This window comes from Rhodotorula graminis (genome assembly GCF_001329695.1).
Source record: "Rhodotorula graminis WP1 unplaced genomic scaffold RHOBAscaffold_5, whole genome shotgun sequence".
Taxonomy (NCBI): Eukaryota; Fungi; Basidiomycota; class Microbotryomycetes; order Sporidiobolales; family Sporidiobolaceae; genus Rhodotorula; species Rhodotorula graminis.
This window is the reverse complement of record NW_017264932.1, coordinates 1,276,719-1,292,038: the sequence shown is the minus strand read 5'-3', so window position 1 is coordinate 1,292,038 and position 15,320 is coordinate 1,276,719. Positions and strand designations below refer to the sequence as shown.

The following is a 15,320-nucleotide window of genomic DNA, read 5'->3' as shown; positions in this document are numbered from 1 at the left end:
GCAGTGCGCCAGAGGCGCTTCCTTTTGTCCACCGAGCCCAGAAGCGGTCGAGGGAGACGAGGAGAGGGTCGCACGTCGTCGGCAGCGGGACCTTCTCAACCGCGCTCGAGCCTCTTCCCTTCTCACTCGAGACGGTGCAGGCTCGCGACAAGCTGCTACATGCTGCAGGCGACAGGCTTGAGACTCAGAAGCTACACAATGACGACGCTCGACGCCATCCATGCGTGAAAATCGTCGCAGAGCTCGCAAGGCTCGAGAGGTTGCTCGCGTCGCTCGAGGCCGAGGAGAGGTGCATCTGCTCTGCATTGCGGAAACCTCGCTCTACAACAACTCTAGACGGTATAGGTCGAGCCCGAGGCGCGCCGAAGCTAGGGGTCGACGCTGAGCGGCGCCTCGAGTCCGGGCGGCACGAGGTCCCGCTCGGCGAGGACGTCGGCGCAGCGGTCGCACACTCGTTGTGTCACGCTCGTCGACGGCGCTTCAGGCGGGGGCGAGGGTGTAGGCGCGGGAGGGAGGGCGTGTTGCCAGCAGCGAGGGCATTTGGCGAGGGGCGAGGGGAGGATGGTGAGGGTCGTGTCGGAGCCTGCAGGGCGGCGGTTCGACGGGCGTCAGGGTCGTACTGGGTCGCAAAGAGAGGAGGAGACGGACCTGGCAGGGTGCTCGAGTACCTCCACGCTCCCGCGGCGGCGGTCGAGGAAGAGGTCGAGAACGAGACGTCCGAGACGATGAAAAGCGTCTTGAGGAGGCCAACTGCGTGACGAGCAGCGAGTCAGTGGCGCTCATCGACGACGAGAACGAGGTGAAAGAGAGGACGCACGATGGTCCTGGAGAAGCCGGCTCGGGCTGCCGATCTCGACGACCGCCTCGCTCGAGCTGCCGATGCACCTGCCGGACGAGTTGGTCAGTGTCGGGGCCGGTGCCACGTCAGGAAGCGAGAAGGGACGCACTTGTCGTTACGAGCCTGCTCGAGTAAGCCGTTGACCTCGGCGCGCACGGCGAGAAGCTCCTCCATGTCGGCCTTGACCTGCGGGTTGTACCACGCCTTGTTCTGCAGGCGCATCGAGGGCGTGAGTGAGGGCTCTCGGGATGATGACGAGTCGAGAGGAGGACGCACAGGCAGAGGCCAGACCCGCTCGAACACGCTCCCTGCGCCTCGGACCTCCTCCTGCGGGTCCTCGAGTGCCCCTCGCCGGAAGTGGTGGATCTCCTCAGCGAGGAGCGGCGCCATCGGCGCGAGCACCGAGACGTACGTGTCGTAGACGGTGTGGAGCGTCGCGATGATGTGGCGCCGGGCGAGCGACGAGAGCGACGAGGCGTACAACGTGTCCTTGGTGACGTCGAAGTAGAAGGACGACAGGGTCGAGTTCGAGAAGGTCGACAGGGCTTGATAGGCTGTATGGTGCGTGCGGGAGAAGGTCGAGTGTCAGATCGGGCAAAGATAGAGAGAGAGAGAGAGGAGAGAGGGTGGGCGCACCTTTGTTGAACTGGTAGGTCGAGAACGCCTCGCGCGCCGTCTGGTCGAGGTCGTGAAGCTCGTGCAGGATGTAGCGCTCAATCTGCAAACACGCTCGGTCAGGAAGAGTCTCGAGAGGACGAGGGAGAAAAGAGAGAGAGCGAGACGGACCAAGCCCAAGTCCTCGGCGGCAAACTTCTCCCTCGGCTGGTCGCCCAGGTTGCCGAGCAGGAACCTCGCCGTGTTGCGGATCTTGCGCAGGCCCTCGAACGTCTGCGCGAGGATGCCCGGGCCGATCAGGACGTCGCGCGACGAGTCGACCGAGGCGACCCAAACTCGCAGGAGGTCGGTGCCGTACGCGGGCTCGCGCTTCTTGTCCTGCAGGGAGAAGATCGTCGGCTGCTGCTGCGGCTAGGCGAATAGGACAGAGAGAGAGCGGGGCGCACCTTGCCACCCTGGATGACGACCGACGGGCTGACGATGTTGCCGAGGCTCTTGCTCATCTTGCGGCCCTTGTCGTCGAGGACCATGCCGTGCGTGACGACGTCGCGGTACGGCGCCTGGGGCGTCTCGCCCTCGCGCGCGCTCGACACCTTGGTGAGCAGGCTCGACTGGAACCACCCTCGGTGCTGGTCCGAGCCCTCGAAGTAGACGTCGGCGAGCGGCTCGTCGCGGCGGTCGCCCTCGCGCACGCCCTCCTCGCGCAGGAGCGTCCACGAGCAGCCCGAGTCGAACCAGACGTCCATCGTGTCGGTGCCCGTGCGCCACTCGGTGCGGCCCTCGGCGGCGGCGCGCTCGCGCTCCTCGGGCAGGACGAACTCGGCCGCATCGCCGGCCCACCAGTAGTCGGTCCCGCCGTGGGCCTCGAGGACGCGCACGACGTGGTCGACGTTGGCCGGCGTGAGGAGCGGCACCTCCTTGGCGCCGGCGCCGTGCGCCGACGAGTAGACGACCGGGATCGGGACGCCCCAGGCGCGTTGCCGGCTGATGCACCACTCGCTCCGCCCGTGGACGTACATCTCGAGGGTGCGGGCGCCGCGAGACGGGAAGAAGTTGACGCGCGACAGGGCGTCGATCGCGCTCGACTTGACCGGGTCGAGGTTGGCGAACCACTGGGACGACGCGCTGCGGGCCGAGAAGGGCTCCGAGTGAGTCGCCGAGCCGACAGTGGAAGAGACAGACAGAGAGGGCGAGACGCACCGGAAGATGACGGGTTTCTTGGTGCGCCAGTCGTACGGGAACTTGTGCTGGACCTCGACCTCCTTGAGAAGGCGCCCTCGCGCCTCGAGCAGCTCGATGACGGCGCCCGTACCCTCCTTGAGGACGTCCTTGCCCTTGAGCCGCTCGGCAACGTCGCGCTCGACCATGTCGAACAGCGTGTCGTCGAGCCGGCCAGCGGCGTCGACGGCGCAGAGCGTGTCCTGCGCCGGGAGGCCGTGCGACGAGCGGTACGCGCGCCAGGCCTCCCAGTCCTCGACGCCGTGGGCGGGAGCCGTGTGGACGAGGCCGGTGCCGGTCGTCGAGGTGACGTACGACGCCGGGATGAGGGGGCGAACTTGGCCGGGCGAGGTCGACGACGAGGACGAGGCGAGCGGGTCGGTGTAGGTCGTCGAGAGCAGCGAAGAGCCGGCGAAGCGCGCGACAGGCTCGAGAGGGGTTGCGAGGAGCTCGGACAGGAAGGCGAGGCGGTCCGAGGCGACGATGAGGAGGGAGGAAGGGTCGGCGGACGAGCGGACGAGGGTGTACTCGAGCGACTCAGAGACGGCGATGGCCTGCGGGCGACAGAAAGCGTGAGCTATTGATGAGGAACGAGAGCGAAAGAGAGAGGCCACGCACGACGTTGCTCGGGATCGTCCACGCCGTCGTCGTCCAGACCGCCAATCCGACCTTGTCGCCCTCGCCGAGCGCGACGCCCGCCACCTCGAGCTCGCGCTCGAGCGTCGAACCGATCTCGGCGACAGGGAACGAGACGTAGACGGAGCGCGACACATGGTCCTCGCGGTACTCGAGCTCCGCCTCGGCGAGGGCCGTGCGGGACGAAGGCGAGTACAGGGTCGGGCGGTGGTGCGAGACGATGAGGCCTGCAAGAGGGCGTAGACACGTATCAGTGACTCGGTCGAGGAGCGAGGTGACCGGGAGCGAGAGCATCCACTCACCCTTGTCGACCATGTCGCGCACGACCTCGAGTTGGCGCCGCTCGTAACGCCAGTCCATCGTGCGGTACGGGTTGTCCCAGTCGCCCATGATGCCGAACGTCTTGAACTCGCCGCTCTGGATCTCGATGCCCTTCTCGGCCTCGGCACGGGCGGCAGCGCGGATCTCTTGCGGCGACAGGCTCGAGGCGGGCTTCTTGAGGGCCGACAGGGCCTTGAGCTCGAGCGGGAGGCCGTGCGTGTCAAAGCCCGGGACGTAGCTGTGTCGCAGAGAAAGGTCAGTCTCGCCGCAAGGGGTTGATAGGCGGGAGGAGGGACAGAAGAGGCGACGCACTGGACACGGTGACCCTGGATCAGCTTCGAGCGGTTGATGAGGTCCTTGGTGACCTTGTTAAGGGCATGACCTGCGCACACGCCATCATCAGTGAGTGCTCTGAGGACTCGACGAGTGCGCAGAGGGGACGGACCGCAGTGCAGGTGACCGTTGGCGTAAGGAGGACCGTCGTGGAGGACAAAGAGCGGCCGGTCCTTTTGGCGAGCCTGCATGCGCGCCTCTTCAAGAGTCAGTACGAGGACGACAGTCACCACGAGGGGGAGAGAGAGGGACGCACCTGCCACTGGTACAGCTCGTCGGTCGTCCGGGCCGAGAAGAGCTTGTCGCGGCGTGCGGCCTCGGCGCGCAAGGGGAAGGCGGTCCTCGGGAGGTTGAGCGACTCGGAGTAGAAGTTGTCGAGCGGGTCCTTTGCGCGCTTGCCCTTCTTCTTGGCGGGTGGTGCGGGTGCGGCGGCCGAGCGGAGTGGGGTCGAGGCGAACGAGCGCGGCGAGGCGAGGGACGAGGGCGAGAGGACCCAGGGGCGGATGGGTGCGGTCGAGATGCGCCTCGAGGGCAGGGCAGAGATGCGCTGTGCGAGCATGGCGGCGTCGAGGTGGGGAGCGAGTCGCGATGAGGTCGGGCGAGGCGCGACGGCTCGGGTCGAGCGCAGGCTGGATGGGGAGCGCGCTGTGCGGGTGCTCGAGTACAGGCGAGCAGGTACAGCTCGGCAGCTGGCTGGAGCGGGACGAGGCGGTGCAGCTCGCTCGCTCGTCTCTTGGTCGAGCTCGAACCGACAGCGTCGTCCTCTCCCACTCTGCCCTCAGCCTCGGTTGGTCCAGCAGGTCCGTCCATCAGCTCGCACACTATCCCGCCCACCTTCATGCCCGCGCAACCCGCGACCGCCGCCGTCGCCGCTTCCCCAACTCGCGCTCGAGCGATGAGGATCCGCGACCTCGACAGCCGGCTCTCGCACAGCTTTGCGGCCGGCCTGGGGCAGCTTGGCGTGTTTAGCCGACCCACAACTCCCCTGTGCGGCGCTGAGCAGTCGCGCCCGACAGCGCAAGGCCACCCTGCCCGCCTCGAGCTCCGCCTCGCCAGTCTACAAGCGCGCTCGGCACAGCAGCTCTCTCGCGCCCACTCGAACGTGTCTCTGACTTCCTCTCCATCCCTGCAGTCGTCAGCTATCCGCCTGCCACCCGCACCGACCGCCGCCATGTCCACCCCTCTCGTCGCCCCGGCCAAGCCCAAGAACGCCCGCTCCAAGCGCGCCGCCGACGCTCGCGCGCCGCAGCTCGTCGAGAAGGAGGCCAAGACGGCCATCATTGCGCGCACGACCGGCATCTCGGAGAAGGTCAAGGTCGCCCTCAGCGAGCTTGTGCGTCCCCCTCCCTCTCGCGCCTCTTTCGCCGTCCCTGGTTCAGAGCTGACTCGCTCCTGTTCGAACCTGCCCGCCCTTCCCCTCGATCCTCTGTCGCCTCGTCAACCCCTCCAGAACCAGCTCAAGAAGCCCAACGCGATCGCCTTCTCCAAGGCCAACGAGGTCCGCCCGTTCGAGGACCCGGCCTCGCTCAACTTCTGGTCGTCCAAGAACGACGCGTCGCTGTTCCTCATCGGCACCCACACCAAGAAGCGCCCGCACGGCCTCGTCTGGGCCCGCTGCTTCGCCGGCGAGGTCATGGAGATGCTCGAGGTCGGCATCGAGGAGGTCATGGCCATGAGCAACTTCAAGGTGCGTCCCTCGTTCTCTCTCGCGCCCCTCTTCTTCATGACGCACGTCGACTGACTCGTCCCTCTTCTGCGCGCGCCACAGGGCATCAAGTCGACCGCCGGCTCGGTCCCGCTGTTCCACTTTACCGCCGCCGAGCCGCACGCCAACCTGTGGGACTCGCACCCGACGTTCCAGCAGTTCAAGTCGATCCTGCTCGACTTCTTCCGCGGCAACGAGCTCGACGGCGTGTCGCTCAAGGGCCTCGAGCGCGTCATCTCGGTCACGATCGGCGACCGCCCCGAGGACGACAGCGCCGCGAGCGTCGAGGGTGCCCTGTCGGGCGCGAGCGGCAAGAACGGCAAGGGCAAGGCGGTCGAGTCGCTCATCGGCTCGTTCAACCCGGCGGCGGCGACGCAGAACTACGACGAGGACAAGACGCACCCGCTCGTCCACTTCCGTACCTACACGGTCCACTTTATGCGCAGCGGCCTGCCCCAGCCCCGGGTCGAGCTCGCGCCGCACGGCCCGCACTTTTCCTTCTCGATGCGCCGCACTCAGGCGCCGACGGCCGAGGTGTGGAAGCAGGCCATGAAGAAGTGCGTCCGCCTTCCACCCTTTCCTCCTCGACGAATCTGGTCCGACCCTGACCCACTCTCTCTCGTGCGCTCTGCAGGAAGGAGAAGAAGAGCTCGAACGGCCCCAAGAAGAGCAAGAACCTCGACGTGCGTCGCTCTCTCTCTCTTCCCCTCCCCCTCCCTCCCTCACGGTCTCGCTCACGCTCCTCTCGCCCTCTCGCAGATCGACGAGATGGGCAACAAGATTGGGCACATCCACGTCGGGCGGCAGGACCTCGACAAGCTCCAGGTTCGCAAGTTCAAGGGCCTCAAGGGCAACAAGCGGCGCGCGTCGGACGCGGGCGAGTCGGGCGCCGCGAGCGAGGGCGAGGGCGAGGCCGAGAGTGCGGCGCAGGAGAGCAAGCGGGCGAGGAAGGACGAGTAGACGGGCGGCGGTCGACGAGGAGGGCGAGACGGCTTGTTGTACAAACACTTTTCGAGCGACTCTCTCTCTCTCTAGAGCTCTCTGCACCTCGATCGGTTCGGCTCGGTCTCCTCGTGCGCGCTCTTTGGCCTCCTGGCGCTCGCTCGAGCCGTGTGCGAGCGTCTCTCGCTCCCCTTCGGCTCGGAGCCCGATTGTCTCATCAGCAGCCGGCGGCCCGCCGCCGTCTCTCTCGCTCCCTCCACGCTCTGGTTCCCGGCCACAGCGCTCGGCGCCCTCGCAAGGCCCGCCACTACCGCGCCAGCCCCCGTCATGAGCCCTCTGCAGTCGCCCGAGCCCGCCCCGGCACCTGCCGACGACCAGCTCCCCGCACTCGGCCAACGCTTCTCGTCGGTCAGCTCGTTCAAGCTCCAGACCTACCGTGCTTGCCGTGAGCACTCCCATTCCTCTCTGGAGCAGTCTGGGTGCCGAGCCGAGCTGACCCTGGCCCCCCTTCCCCTGCCCGCAGGCGCTCTCGGGGCGTCGCCCTCCACCTTTGGCGGCAGCTCTAAGCGTGCCCTGGTCCGCTGCCGCCTCACGACCCTGTCGACCGAGTACGCCCTGAATCAGAAGGGCGCCAACTGCACCTGGCTTGTGTCGGCCAACAACCGCGGCTGCGACGGCGAGCTCGAGGTCGCGGTCGACCGCGTCTGCCTCGTCCACACGTGCCCCGAAACCTGTCGCCCGGCCTACGCCGTCGAGGACCTGCCCGACCTCGAGCGCAAGATCTCGAAGATGGAGGACCGGGTCCGGGCCGACGAGGAGAACGCGCGCCCCGTCGCTCGTGCGGCGGACGAGCCTGCGGCGGCATCAGCGGCGCCGAGCTCGAGTACGGCGACAGGCGCGGCGCGCACGGCACCCGCACCGGCACCGAGAAGGGGCGGTGGTCGCAAGCTGCGCCGCAAGGCCCCGGTCAACTACAAGGTTGCAGATCGGCTCGACCTCGGCGAGCTCCTCGCAGATGGCCCGTCCAAGGAGCTGTACCCGCCCGCCAACAAGCTCAAGGACCAGATCTCGCAGATCGTGCGTGTACGTCGTCACGTTCCTCCCTTTCAGTATCGACAGCCCTGACCCTGTCACTCCCGCAGAACGGCATCGTCCGCAAGCCTGCTCGCGGCCAGACCTTTACGTCGTCATCGGTCCTGTTCGCCACCATGCACGCCTACGCCCAGCAGAACAACTTCCACGTCTACCGTGGGACCCAGGCCAACAACCTCGACCGCGTCAGCATCGTCTGCAGGCGCTGGCACCCCCGTTTCGAGGACTCGCGTCCAGGTCGCTGCCCCGTCCAGTTCGACGCCGAGCGCGACGACGACGACTCGTGGCGCCTCGTCAACGTCAAGCTCGAGCACACCCACGACCTCGACGGCGCTCGCGCGGCATCGACGGCCGACTCGGTCCCGGCGTCGCAGGGTCCGAGCAAGCGCGCTCGCCACGAGGCGCCAAGCCCGCAGCCGCGCCAGAAGCCGCTCGCCGCTCCCGACCCTTCCACGCCGGTCTCTCGCGACACCTCAGCTCTCGCCGACAAGCCGCACGCCCACCCGACCCCGCCCTGGACCGGCGCCGCTCCGCACGGACCTGCTCCTCCCCGCGCCTCCAGCTCCTCCTCCTCCGCCCCCTCGCCCGCACCCTCAGCCGACCTCCTCGCCTTCCTCTCGGCGCTCTACTCGCCCGCCGTCGCCGCCGACAGGAGCTCGGCGCTCGCGCGAGCCGGCATCTCGACCGCCAAACACGTCGCCCTTCTCCTCGACCTCGAGCCGTCCGTCCTCCAGGTCGCCGACGACGAGATGCGGCTGCGTGACGGCGACTTTGGGCGCACGTGGTCGCTCGTCGACGTGCAGCAGGCGATGAGAGAGGCGTACGGCGCGAAGTAGCGGGGCGAGCGAGCTTGAGGTGCAACAGAAGCGCTTGTTCTCCTTCTGCGGCGAGGACGCTCTCTTGTCCTCGAGCGGCTCGAGAGAGAGAGAAGCTGCACGACTGCGCTCCTGAAAGCAGATGCGCAACGTCCTCTCGACCGTTGAGCGAGAGAGGTTACTTGAGAAGGCCAACTTCTCGACCTCTTTTGTGGACGAGGAGAACGACCGACGAGGCTCGTTGTCGGGCGATGCAGGCAGAGGGAACCCTCGACGCATGCTTTGAGTCGGAGGCGGGCGGTCAGAGCGTGCGCTGCTCCTCAATCAGCTCGAGAAAGCGAAACGCGTGGACGAACGACGAGCAAGGGGCTCGAGCGCGTGTCTCTGCGCTTGCTCTCTCAAAGCGAGGCTGCCCGGCTGGAGGACTGTGCGATGAGGTACCCGTACAGCGCTGCTTCCCAGAGGAGGCGAGGGAGCGCTCACTCGACTCTGCGTCGAGGAGGAGGTCCAGGAGGAGGGAGTCGATTTCTCACGCTCAGACCTTGCTCTTTGACAGTCCTGCAACGCTCGATCGCTGTAACGAGACGAGCACATAGTCGGCGACCAGAGAGTGAGAGCAGAAGCAGAAGAGCCCGGGCGAAGCGAGCAGCGAAAGCGACATCGAGAGCATCTCGCGAGGACGACGAGCCAGACCGAGCGCTCTCGAGGGGTCTGAGGGAGAGACAGATCGTTACAGAGGGGGAGAGAAGGTACAGGCGACGCCAAGGACGACAACAAGAGCGACGATGGCGGCGAGGGCGTCTACTGGAGGAGCGGGTCGCGGTACTGCGGTCGGGGAGGAAAAGCGTGAGCGAGACGCTCGACGACGACGACGACGATGACGACGACGATAGAGAGGAGGGAGGAGGATGAGAGAGAAGTGGGGGACGCACGTATTTCTGGCTGTTCCCACGCAGGCCCCGGATCAAGGCCTGATCCTGGAAGCGCTTGTGCTCGTGGAAGTGCCTCGTCGCCTTGCTCGCCTCCTTGGCCTCGCCCTTGTTGCGCGCCTTGATGACCTCGCCCGAGTTGCCGTTGCCCTTGCCGAAGCCGGCGCCCTTTGCCGGCACGAGCGCGGCCGAGAAGAGCGGGCGCGCGTGCGTGCGGTCCTTCTTCATGGCGGGCACGAGCGACAGGAGCGCCTGGCTCTGCGCCGAGGGCTTGATCTCGGCCTGCGAGGCGTGCGGCGGCTGCTTGAACGGCGTGCCGTCGACGTACGGCAGCAGGTTCTGCTTGTACAGGGTGCGGTGCGCGCGGTGGCCGACGCGGGCGCCCGAGGGCAGGACGAGCTCGTACTCGGTGTCGCCGTACGTCACGTTGGTGCCCGACGGGAGGTCGTCGTCGTCGTCGTCCGAGTCGGTGACGAGGTCGTCCGAGTCGGACCCGTCGTCGTACACGACCTCGACGTCGTCGCCCTCGCCCTCGCCCTCGACCGCCATGCCCTCGTCCTCCTCGTCGACGTCCTCCCACCCACCCGACTTGGCCTGCTTGGCCGCAAGGCGCGCCGCCCGCTTCTCGGCCTTCTTCTGCTGCCGCAGCTCGTAATCCGGGTACGACGGGCGGAAGTCGTAAAAGTCGGCGATGTTGAGCTGCTCTTCCTCGGTGTCGTAGCGCAGGCGGCAGTGCGACTGTGTGCGGCGAGGTGAGCGACATGATCCTCGAAGAGGGGTAGGGAGAGAGAGAGGGGAAGGGAGGGCGCACCTTGGACTGCATGTGGGCCCGAACGGCCTCGATGCCCTTGCTCGCGCGCCGCTTGAGCTCGTCCTGGGCGAGGTCCGACTCCTTGTTGAGGTCGATGTTGCCGCCGTAGCCCTTGCCGCAGCAGACGCACACGTTCCAGGTGCCGACCTCCTCGCCGAGGCGGCGCAAGAGGCCCTCGACGTCGACGAGGTACTCCTCCTCGGGGAGGACGAACGAGTGCGCGGCGCGCATGTGGCCGACGTTGGCCTGGACCGAGTCGGACGAGTGCGGGCAGAACAGGCACGACGAGGGCGCGATCGGGGGCGCGTACTGGAGGCGCTTGGCGACGAGGCGGTCGAGGGCGGCGTCGCCCGACGACTCGAACGTGGCCTCGTCGGCGACAGGTGCGGGTGCGGGTGCGGGCGGCGGCGCGGTCGAGGTCGACGGGACGGGCGAGGCCATCGAGGCGTCCTCGTCCTTGTCGGCCGCCGGCGTCATGTCGGCGGCCTTGAGCTTGGAGGCGGCCTTGAAGACGGCGTCCTGGTGCTTCTTGGTCTTGACGTGAGCGTCGTGGGTGGCCTGGGACGCGAACGTCTTGCTGCAGGGGGGCAAGTGGCGAGGAGGGGTCAGTCACGAGGGCGAGGGAGGGAGGGAAGGAGGGGGCGGGAGGTGGGAGACGCACTTGCAGGCCTTGCAAGCGAGCTTCTTGGCGTGGTCGTGGTCCTTGTCGGAGTTGTTGGCGCCGCCGGGGAGCTGGGTGGAGCGCTCCTTGACCTTGTCGTCAAAGAGCTCCTGGGTGAGCGGGGCGAGGCCGGCGACGCGGCGACGGGCGTTGTAGCGGTGGAGCTCCTGCTGGTAGTGGTTGCGCTGCGAGTGTGCGTCGGGGAAGGCGAGCTGGCACGAGAGGCAGGTGTACGGGTGCGACTGGGCCGTCTCCATGGCGAGGGGGAAGGCGGGACGGGTGCGGTGGACGCGGGTGAGGGTCGAGGTGGTGCTGGTGTGCTCTGTTGCGGTGAGCACGAGGTGGCGGGTGCTTAGTGTGGTGAGAGAAGAGTGGTTGGCTTGCTCAGCGAGAGCGAGCTCATCGCCAGCTGCGTCTCGCCACTCTCACACCGCTCAGAGTCAAATGCGCTTGCAACAGAGTTGTGCAGTAGCTACTTGAATGATTTGTCCCGATGCCAGAGGAGCTCAACCGTGAGAGAGCGACACCGCTCCACCTCGGCTCCACGCTCCTCACGGTACCGCCGCCGCCTCTGGCCCTGCGCGCACGCGCAAGCATGCCCACCGAGCTCGCCGACCTCCCGCTCGAGCTCCTCGCCCAGCTCCTTGCGCCCCTCGTCAGCCGCCGCGACCTGTGCTCCGCCGCTCTCGTCTGCCGAGCCTGGCGCTCCACCGCGCAGCAGCTCCTCCTGCGCCATGTGCGCCTCTTTGGCCGAGACCTCGTGCGTCCACTCCTCCCCTCGCCCTCCTTCTACCCGCGGCCGAATCGGCTGACCTCGCTCCTCCCCAGTGCAGGCCATCGCTCCGCTCCTCTTCCACACCCTCGTCGACCACCCGCACCTCGCCGCCATGGTCCGCAAGCTCGAGGTCCGCGTCTACCCGCTGTCGATGAAGCTGCGCGAGCGGCAGGAGATGGAGGACCTCGCCATCCGCATGCTCGCCAACTGCGTCGCCGTCGAGGACCTCGTCTGGACCCGCAAAGGCGCCCTCACCGACAGGTGCGCACCTCTTTCCTCTCTGTACTTGTCTCTCTCAGAGGTGCTCACCTGACGTACGACGACGCACGCAGGGTCTTCGAGGCCATCGTCGCCCTTCCCAAGTTGCGCAGCTTCGAGTGCAACGCGCACACCAACCTGTCGCCCGGCTCGTGGGACGCCGACCACTTCCTCGACTTGCCACCACTGCGCTCCCTGTCCCTCATCCTCCCCGACCGCAACGTCGCCAACCTCCTCCCGGCCTTCCTCGCCAAGCAGCGCTCGCTCGCCGCCACGTCAGCCTCGCGGGCCGGCGACGACAACGTCCTCGTCCTCGAGGAGCTCAGCATCCTCTGCCGCGAGTCGACCGTCATCAACGACCGGGTCGTCGCCGCCCTCGCGCCCTCGCTCGCCAACAGCCGCCTGACGTCCCTCGCCCTCGCCGGCTGCGCCAAGCTCACCGGCGCGCCACTCGTCTCCCTCCTCCCGACCCTCCCGCACCTGCGCCACCTCGCTCTCGAGGCCTGCGCCCTCGACCCGTCGACCTTCTTCCCCGCCGCCGCACCCAACCTCGCCGCCCTCGAGTCGCTCAAGCTCACCCACCCGGGCCCGCGCCACCCGACCCTCGCCACCTTCCTGCCCGCCCTCGAATCCCTCCTCGACCACACGCACGCCCTGACGGCCCTCACGCTGTACCACTCGGGCGCGAGCGCGACGGGCCGCCGCGAGTGGCCCGTCTTGCCGCTCGCGTTCGCGCAGCACGTCGCGGCGACGGTCGGGCCGAGATTGCGCAAGTTCGAGGTGTCGGGCGTGCTGGTCGGCGTCGAGGCGATCGAGGCGTTGACGGAGCGAGCGAGGAGCCTGAAAAACCTCGTGCTGCACCTCGGCCAGGACTTTGACCTTGTGCATCCCTTTCTCTCTCCTGCGCACGAGCGACGCCGGACCTGACTGCCTCTCGTTCCCGCAGCCTCGCCTGACGGCATCTTTTGCACACCTCGCGAGCTTGCGCACGCTGCACCTCCTCTCGCAGCGAGCCGACATCTCGCCCGACGATGTTCTCTCGCTCGCCGAGCAGTGCGTCCCTTTCTCTCCCTCTCCCTCTTGCTCGACCCTCTCTGACGATTCTCCTCCTCTCAGGTGCTCTACGACTCTGCGGCAGATCGGCTTCCGCAACCGCGTGTGGCTCGTCCGCCGCACCTACTCGCCCGCCGCCGACGCGCCCGCTCAGGTCCGTCTCGCCCCTTACGACCTCCCCTGGTTCCCCGAGGCGCTCCTCGTCGTGCGCACCTAGCTCGGCTCGAGGTGCGTCGCCCGGCCATCGTCGCCGTTCGACCGAGAAATTGACCCGGGGACGCGGCTCGTGCGCTCGCAGGTCCGGTTTGTCGAGACGGCGGGCGCGTTCGGCGCGTTTCGGCGCAACAGGTACGGCGCCGAGAGCGACGTCGAGAGCGAGGCCGAGAGTGGGGACGAGGTGGGCGGCGCGAGCGCGAGTGCGAGCGACGAGGAGGACGACGAGGAGGACGAGTAGAGCTGGGTCGAGCGCAAGGAGGGATAGAGACGGATCGCAATGCAGAGATGGCACGACAAGATGGACGAATGAGAGGGACGCTACATATGTGCTAGTGACGGTACGACAGGGTCCTGAACGGAAATACGAGAGCTCGCCGAGAGAACCTCCTCCTCCTCGAGCCGCACGCCCTCCCTCAGCGCTCGGCACAGCCCGCCCACCCGCCCCACACCTCCCTCGCCTTGTCGACCTCCTCGACGACCACCTCGGTAAACGCCAGCTCGACCCCCCTGTCGCGGCACAGGCGGTCCAAGCGCGCCCTCGCGCCGCTCCACAGCTTTGCGCCGCGCGCGTCCGCGCCCGGCAGGCCGTACCGCAGCGCCGACGGCAGCTCGAGCGTCGCGCCGTCGCGCTCGTGCGAGAGGAGCTCGCGCGCGACGAGGGCGCCGTTGAGCAACTCGACGAGCGCGACGTGCGCCCGGACGGCGTGCGCCAGGCGGCGTGGCTCGGCCCAGGTCCACTGGACGGTCGCCGACAGGCGGTGCGCCGCTGCTGCCGGGCCGAGGACGCGCTCGGGGAGCGGGACCGAGACGGTGCGCGAGCCCGTGCAGGGCGACGGGAGGACGAGGCCGTGCTGCGTCGTGAGGCGCGGGAGCGGGAAGGTCGGTGATGCGGGCGGCGCGCGCGAGTCGACGCTGTCGACGAGGCGGAGGTGCGTCGCCTGCGCGACGAGCGCGAGGGCGGCATCGGCCTCGTCGGGCGACGACGAGGCGCGCGAGAGGACGTCGCGCAGGGCGGTCGGGCACAGCACGAGGTGCTCGAGGGCCGGGAACCGCATCTGGGCGAGGTGCGTCACGGGGAACGCGCCCGGGTGCGTGAACCGGAACGTCGACACGTTGACGAACGTGCGCGGCTTGGGAAAGACGGTCCACACGAGGTCGCAGTGGCGCATCGAGAGCGTGACGAGCGAGGGGAGGGCGACCGGGTCGAGCAGGGCGGCGTACGACGGGCGGAACGTGGTGAAGCCGACCTCGTCGAGCGTGAGCGTCCTGAGGTGCACGAGCTTAAATGGCGGCGTCGGCGTCGACGTTGAGCGGCCGATGCGGGTCCGGAACACGTGGAGCTCGACGAGGTCTGCGCGCGCTCGAGAGACGGCGTCAGGAACGAGAGACCGGCGGCCAGGAAGGAGAGGAGGACGCACTCGACGCGCTGCCGAGGTCGGCGAGCTCGATCAGGTCGGCGTCGAGGATGGCGAGCGAGGTGAGGGCGTGGCACTGGGGCGTGAAGAGGCGCAGGCACGCCGTCATGCCGTACGCCGAGCCGGCGAACCTCGGGCGCGGGGCGAACGTGATGCGCCAGACGCGCGACGAGTCGAGCGGGCAGTCATGGCGCAGGACCGGGTGCTGAGGGTCGCGCACGGCGAGGTCGCGAGCGAGCAGCGCCTGAGCGAGGGCGGTCCAGCTCGATTGGACGAGCGCGCACGCGCGGTAGAACTGGGCGCGCTCGAGGTAGACGTCGACAGGGTCGCTCGACGAGGCGGACCAATCGAGCAGGATGTGCGGGACGAGGTCGTGCGGGAGGCGAGGGCCGAGTCGAGCGTTGCTGCGGCGGCGTCGTCTGCTGCAACGCGAGTTGAGTTAGTTCGCGGTCGCTGTGGAGCATCCGCCTGGGGTGGGACTCGAGCGCACCTGGGCCGGACGAGACGAGCGAGGCGAACGAGCGTGTTGTTGAGCGTCCCGAGGCACGCGAGGAGGACGACGACGAGGAGCGAAGCGAGCGAGCGGTGCGTCGAGGACGACGACGCGTGCGAGTCGCCAAGGTGCACGCGATCGAGGCCAAAGTGGACGCTCACGAAGGCCCGCATGGCGGTCCCTGACTAGAAGAA

The 15,320-nt window shown here is 68.1% G+C and overlaps 6 protein-coding genes across 6 annotated transcripts; 3 read left to right on the top strand and 3 right to left on the bottom strand.

The window, feature by feature from the left end:
* Window positions 1–284: 284 nt before the first annotated feature.
* RHOBADRAFT_53063 (uncharacterized protein) lies at window positions 285–4,520 on the bottom strand (the record flags this gene model as incomplete). Its single annotated transcript, XM_018416646.1, has 14 exons — window positions 285–583; window positions 649–750; window positions 818–885; window positions 948–1,048; window positions 1,115–1,392; window positions 1,475–1,556; window positions 1,625–1,831; window positions 1,900–2,578; window positions 2,654–3,225; window positions 3,290–3,534; window positions 3,610–3,866; window positions 3,941–4,010; window positions 4,074–4,146; window positions 4,218–4,520. The coding sequence occupies 14 exons, from the start codon at window positions 4,518–4,520 to the stop codon at window positions 369–371; spliced, it is 3,252 nt and encodes a 1,083-aa protein (XP_018272118.1). The 3' UTR covers window positions 285–368.
* A 569-nt stretch (window positions 4,521–5,089) lies between these two features.
* On the top strand, window positions 5,090–6,686 carry RHOBADRAFT_35859 (uncharacterized protein). Its single transcript, XM_018413311.1, has 5 exons — window positions 5,090–5,294; window positions 5,412–5,648; window positions 5,730–6,223; window positions 6,301–6,349; window positions 6,426–6,686. Exons 1-5 carry the CDS (start codon window positions 5,133–5,135, stop codon window positions 6,624–6,626), a joined length of 1,143 nt encoding a protein of 380 aa, XP_018272117.1. The 5' UTR covers window positions 5,090–5,132; the 3' UTR covers window positions 6,627–6,686.
* Window positions 6,687–6,935: 249 nt separating this feature from the next.
* Window positions 6,936–8,577, top strand: RHOBADRAFT_53061 (uncharacterized protein; the record flags this gene model as incomplete). Its single annotated transcript, XM_018416645.1, has 3 exons — window positions 6,936–7,044; window positions 7,132–7,685; window positions 7,751–8,577. The coding sequence occupies 3 exons, from the start codon at window positions 6,936–6,938 to the stop codon at window positions 8,534–8,536; spliced, it is 1,449 nt and encodes a 482-aa protein (XP_018272116.1). The 3' UTR covers window positions 8,537–8,577.
* A 650-nt stretch (window positions 8,578–9,227) lies between these two features.
* RHOBADRAFT_35853 (uncharacterized protein) lies at window positions 9,228–11,173 on the bottom strand (the record flags this gene model as incomplete). The annotated part of the gene is made up of 8 exons (XM_018413310.1): window positions 9,228–9,340; window positions 9,448–9,700; window positions 9,755–9,975; window positions 10,029–10,032; window positions 10,112–10,182; window positions 10,256–10,705; window positions 10,769–10,832; window positions 10,917–11,173. 8 exons carry the CDS (start codon window positions 11,171–11,173, stop codon window positions 9,317–9,319), a joined length of 1,344 nt encoding a protein of 447 aa, XP_018272115.1. The 3' UTR covers window positions 9,228–9,316.
* Window positions 11,174–11,511: 338 nt separating this feature from the next.
* On the top strand, window positions 11,512–13,513 carry RHOBADRAFT_53059 (uncharacterized protein; the record flags this gene model as incomplete). The annotated part of the gene is made up of 6 exons (XM_018416644.1): window positions 11,512–11,676; window positions 11,750–11,952; window positions 12,024–12,831; window positions 12,896–13,002; window positions 13,066–13,156; window positions 13,301–13,513. The coding sequence occupies 6 exons, from the start codon at window positions 11,512–11,514 to the stop codon at window positions 13,454–13,456; spliced, it is 1,530 nt and encodes a 509-aa protein (XP_018272114.1). The 3' UTR covers window positions 13,457–13,513.
* A 118-nt stretch (window positions 13,514–13,631) lies between these two features.
* Window positions 13,632–15,299, bottom strand: RHOBADRAFT_43503 (uncharacterized protein; the record flags this gene model as incomplete). The annotated part of the gene is made up of 3 exons (XM_018414234.1): window positions 13,632–14,569; window positions 14,637–15,052; window positions 15,124–15,299. 3 exons carry the CDS (start codon window positions 15,297–15,299, stop codon window positions 13,632–13,634), a joined length of 1,530 nt encoding a protein of 509 aa, XP_018272113.1.
* Window positions 15,300–15,320: the final 21 nt, after the last annotated feature.

Coding starts and splice junctions, on each gene's coding strand:
- RHOBADRAFT_35859 (XM_018413311.1), top strand. CDS start 5,133: ATGTCCACCCCTCTCGTCGCCCCGGCCAAGCCCAAGAACGCCCGCTCC. Junction 5,295..5,411: donor AGGTCGCCCTCAGCGAGCTT/GTGCGTCCCCCT, acceptor CAACCCCTCCAG/AACCAGCTCAAGAAGCCCAA. Junction 6,350..6,425: donor AGAAGAGCAAGAACCTCGAC/GTGCGTCGCTCT, acceptor GCCCTCTCGCAG/ATCGACGAGATGGGCAACAA.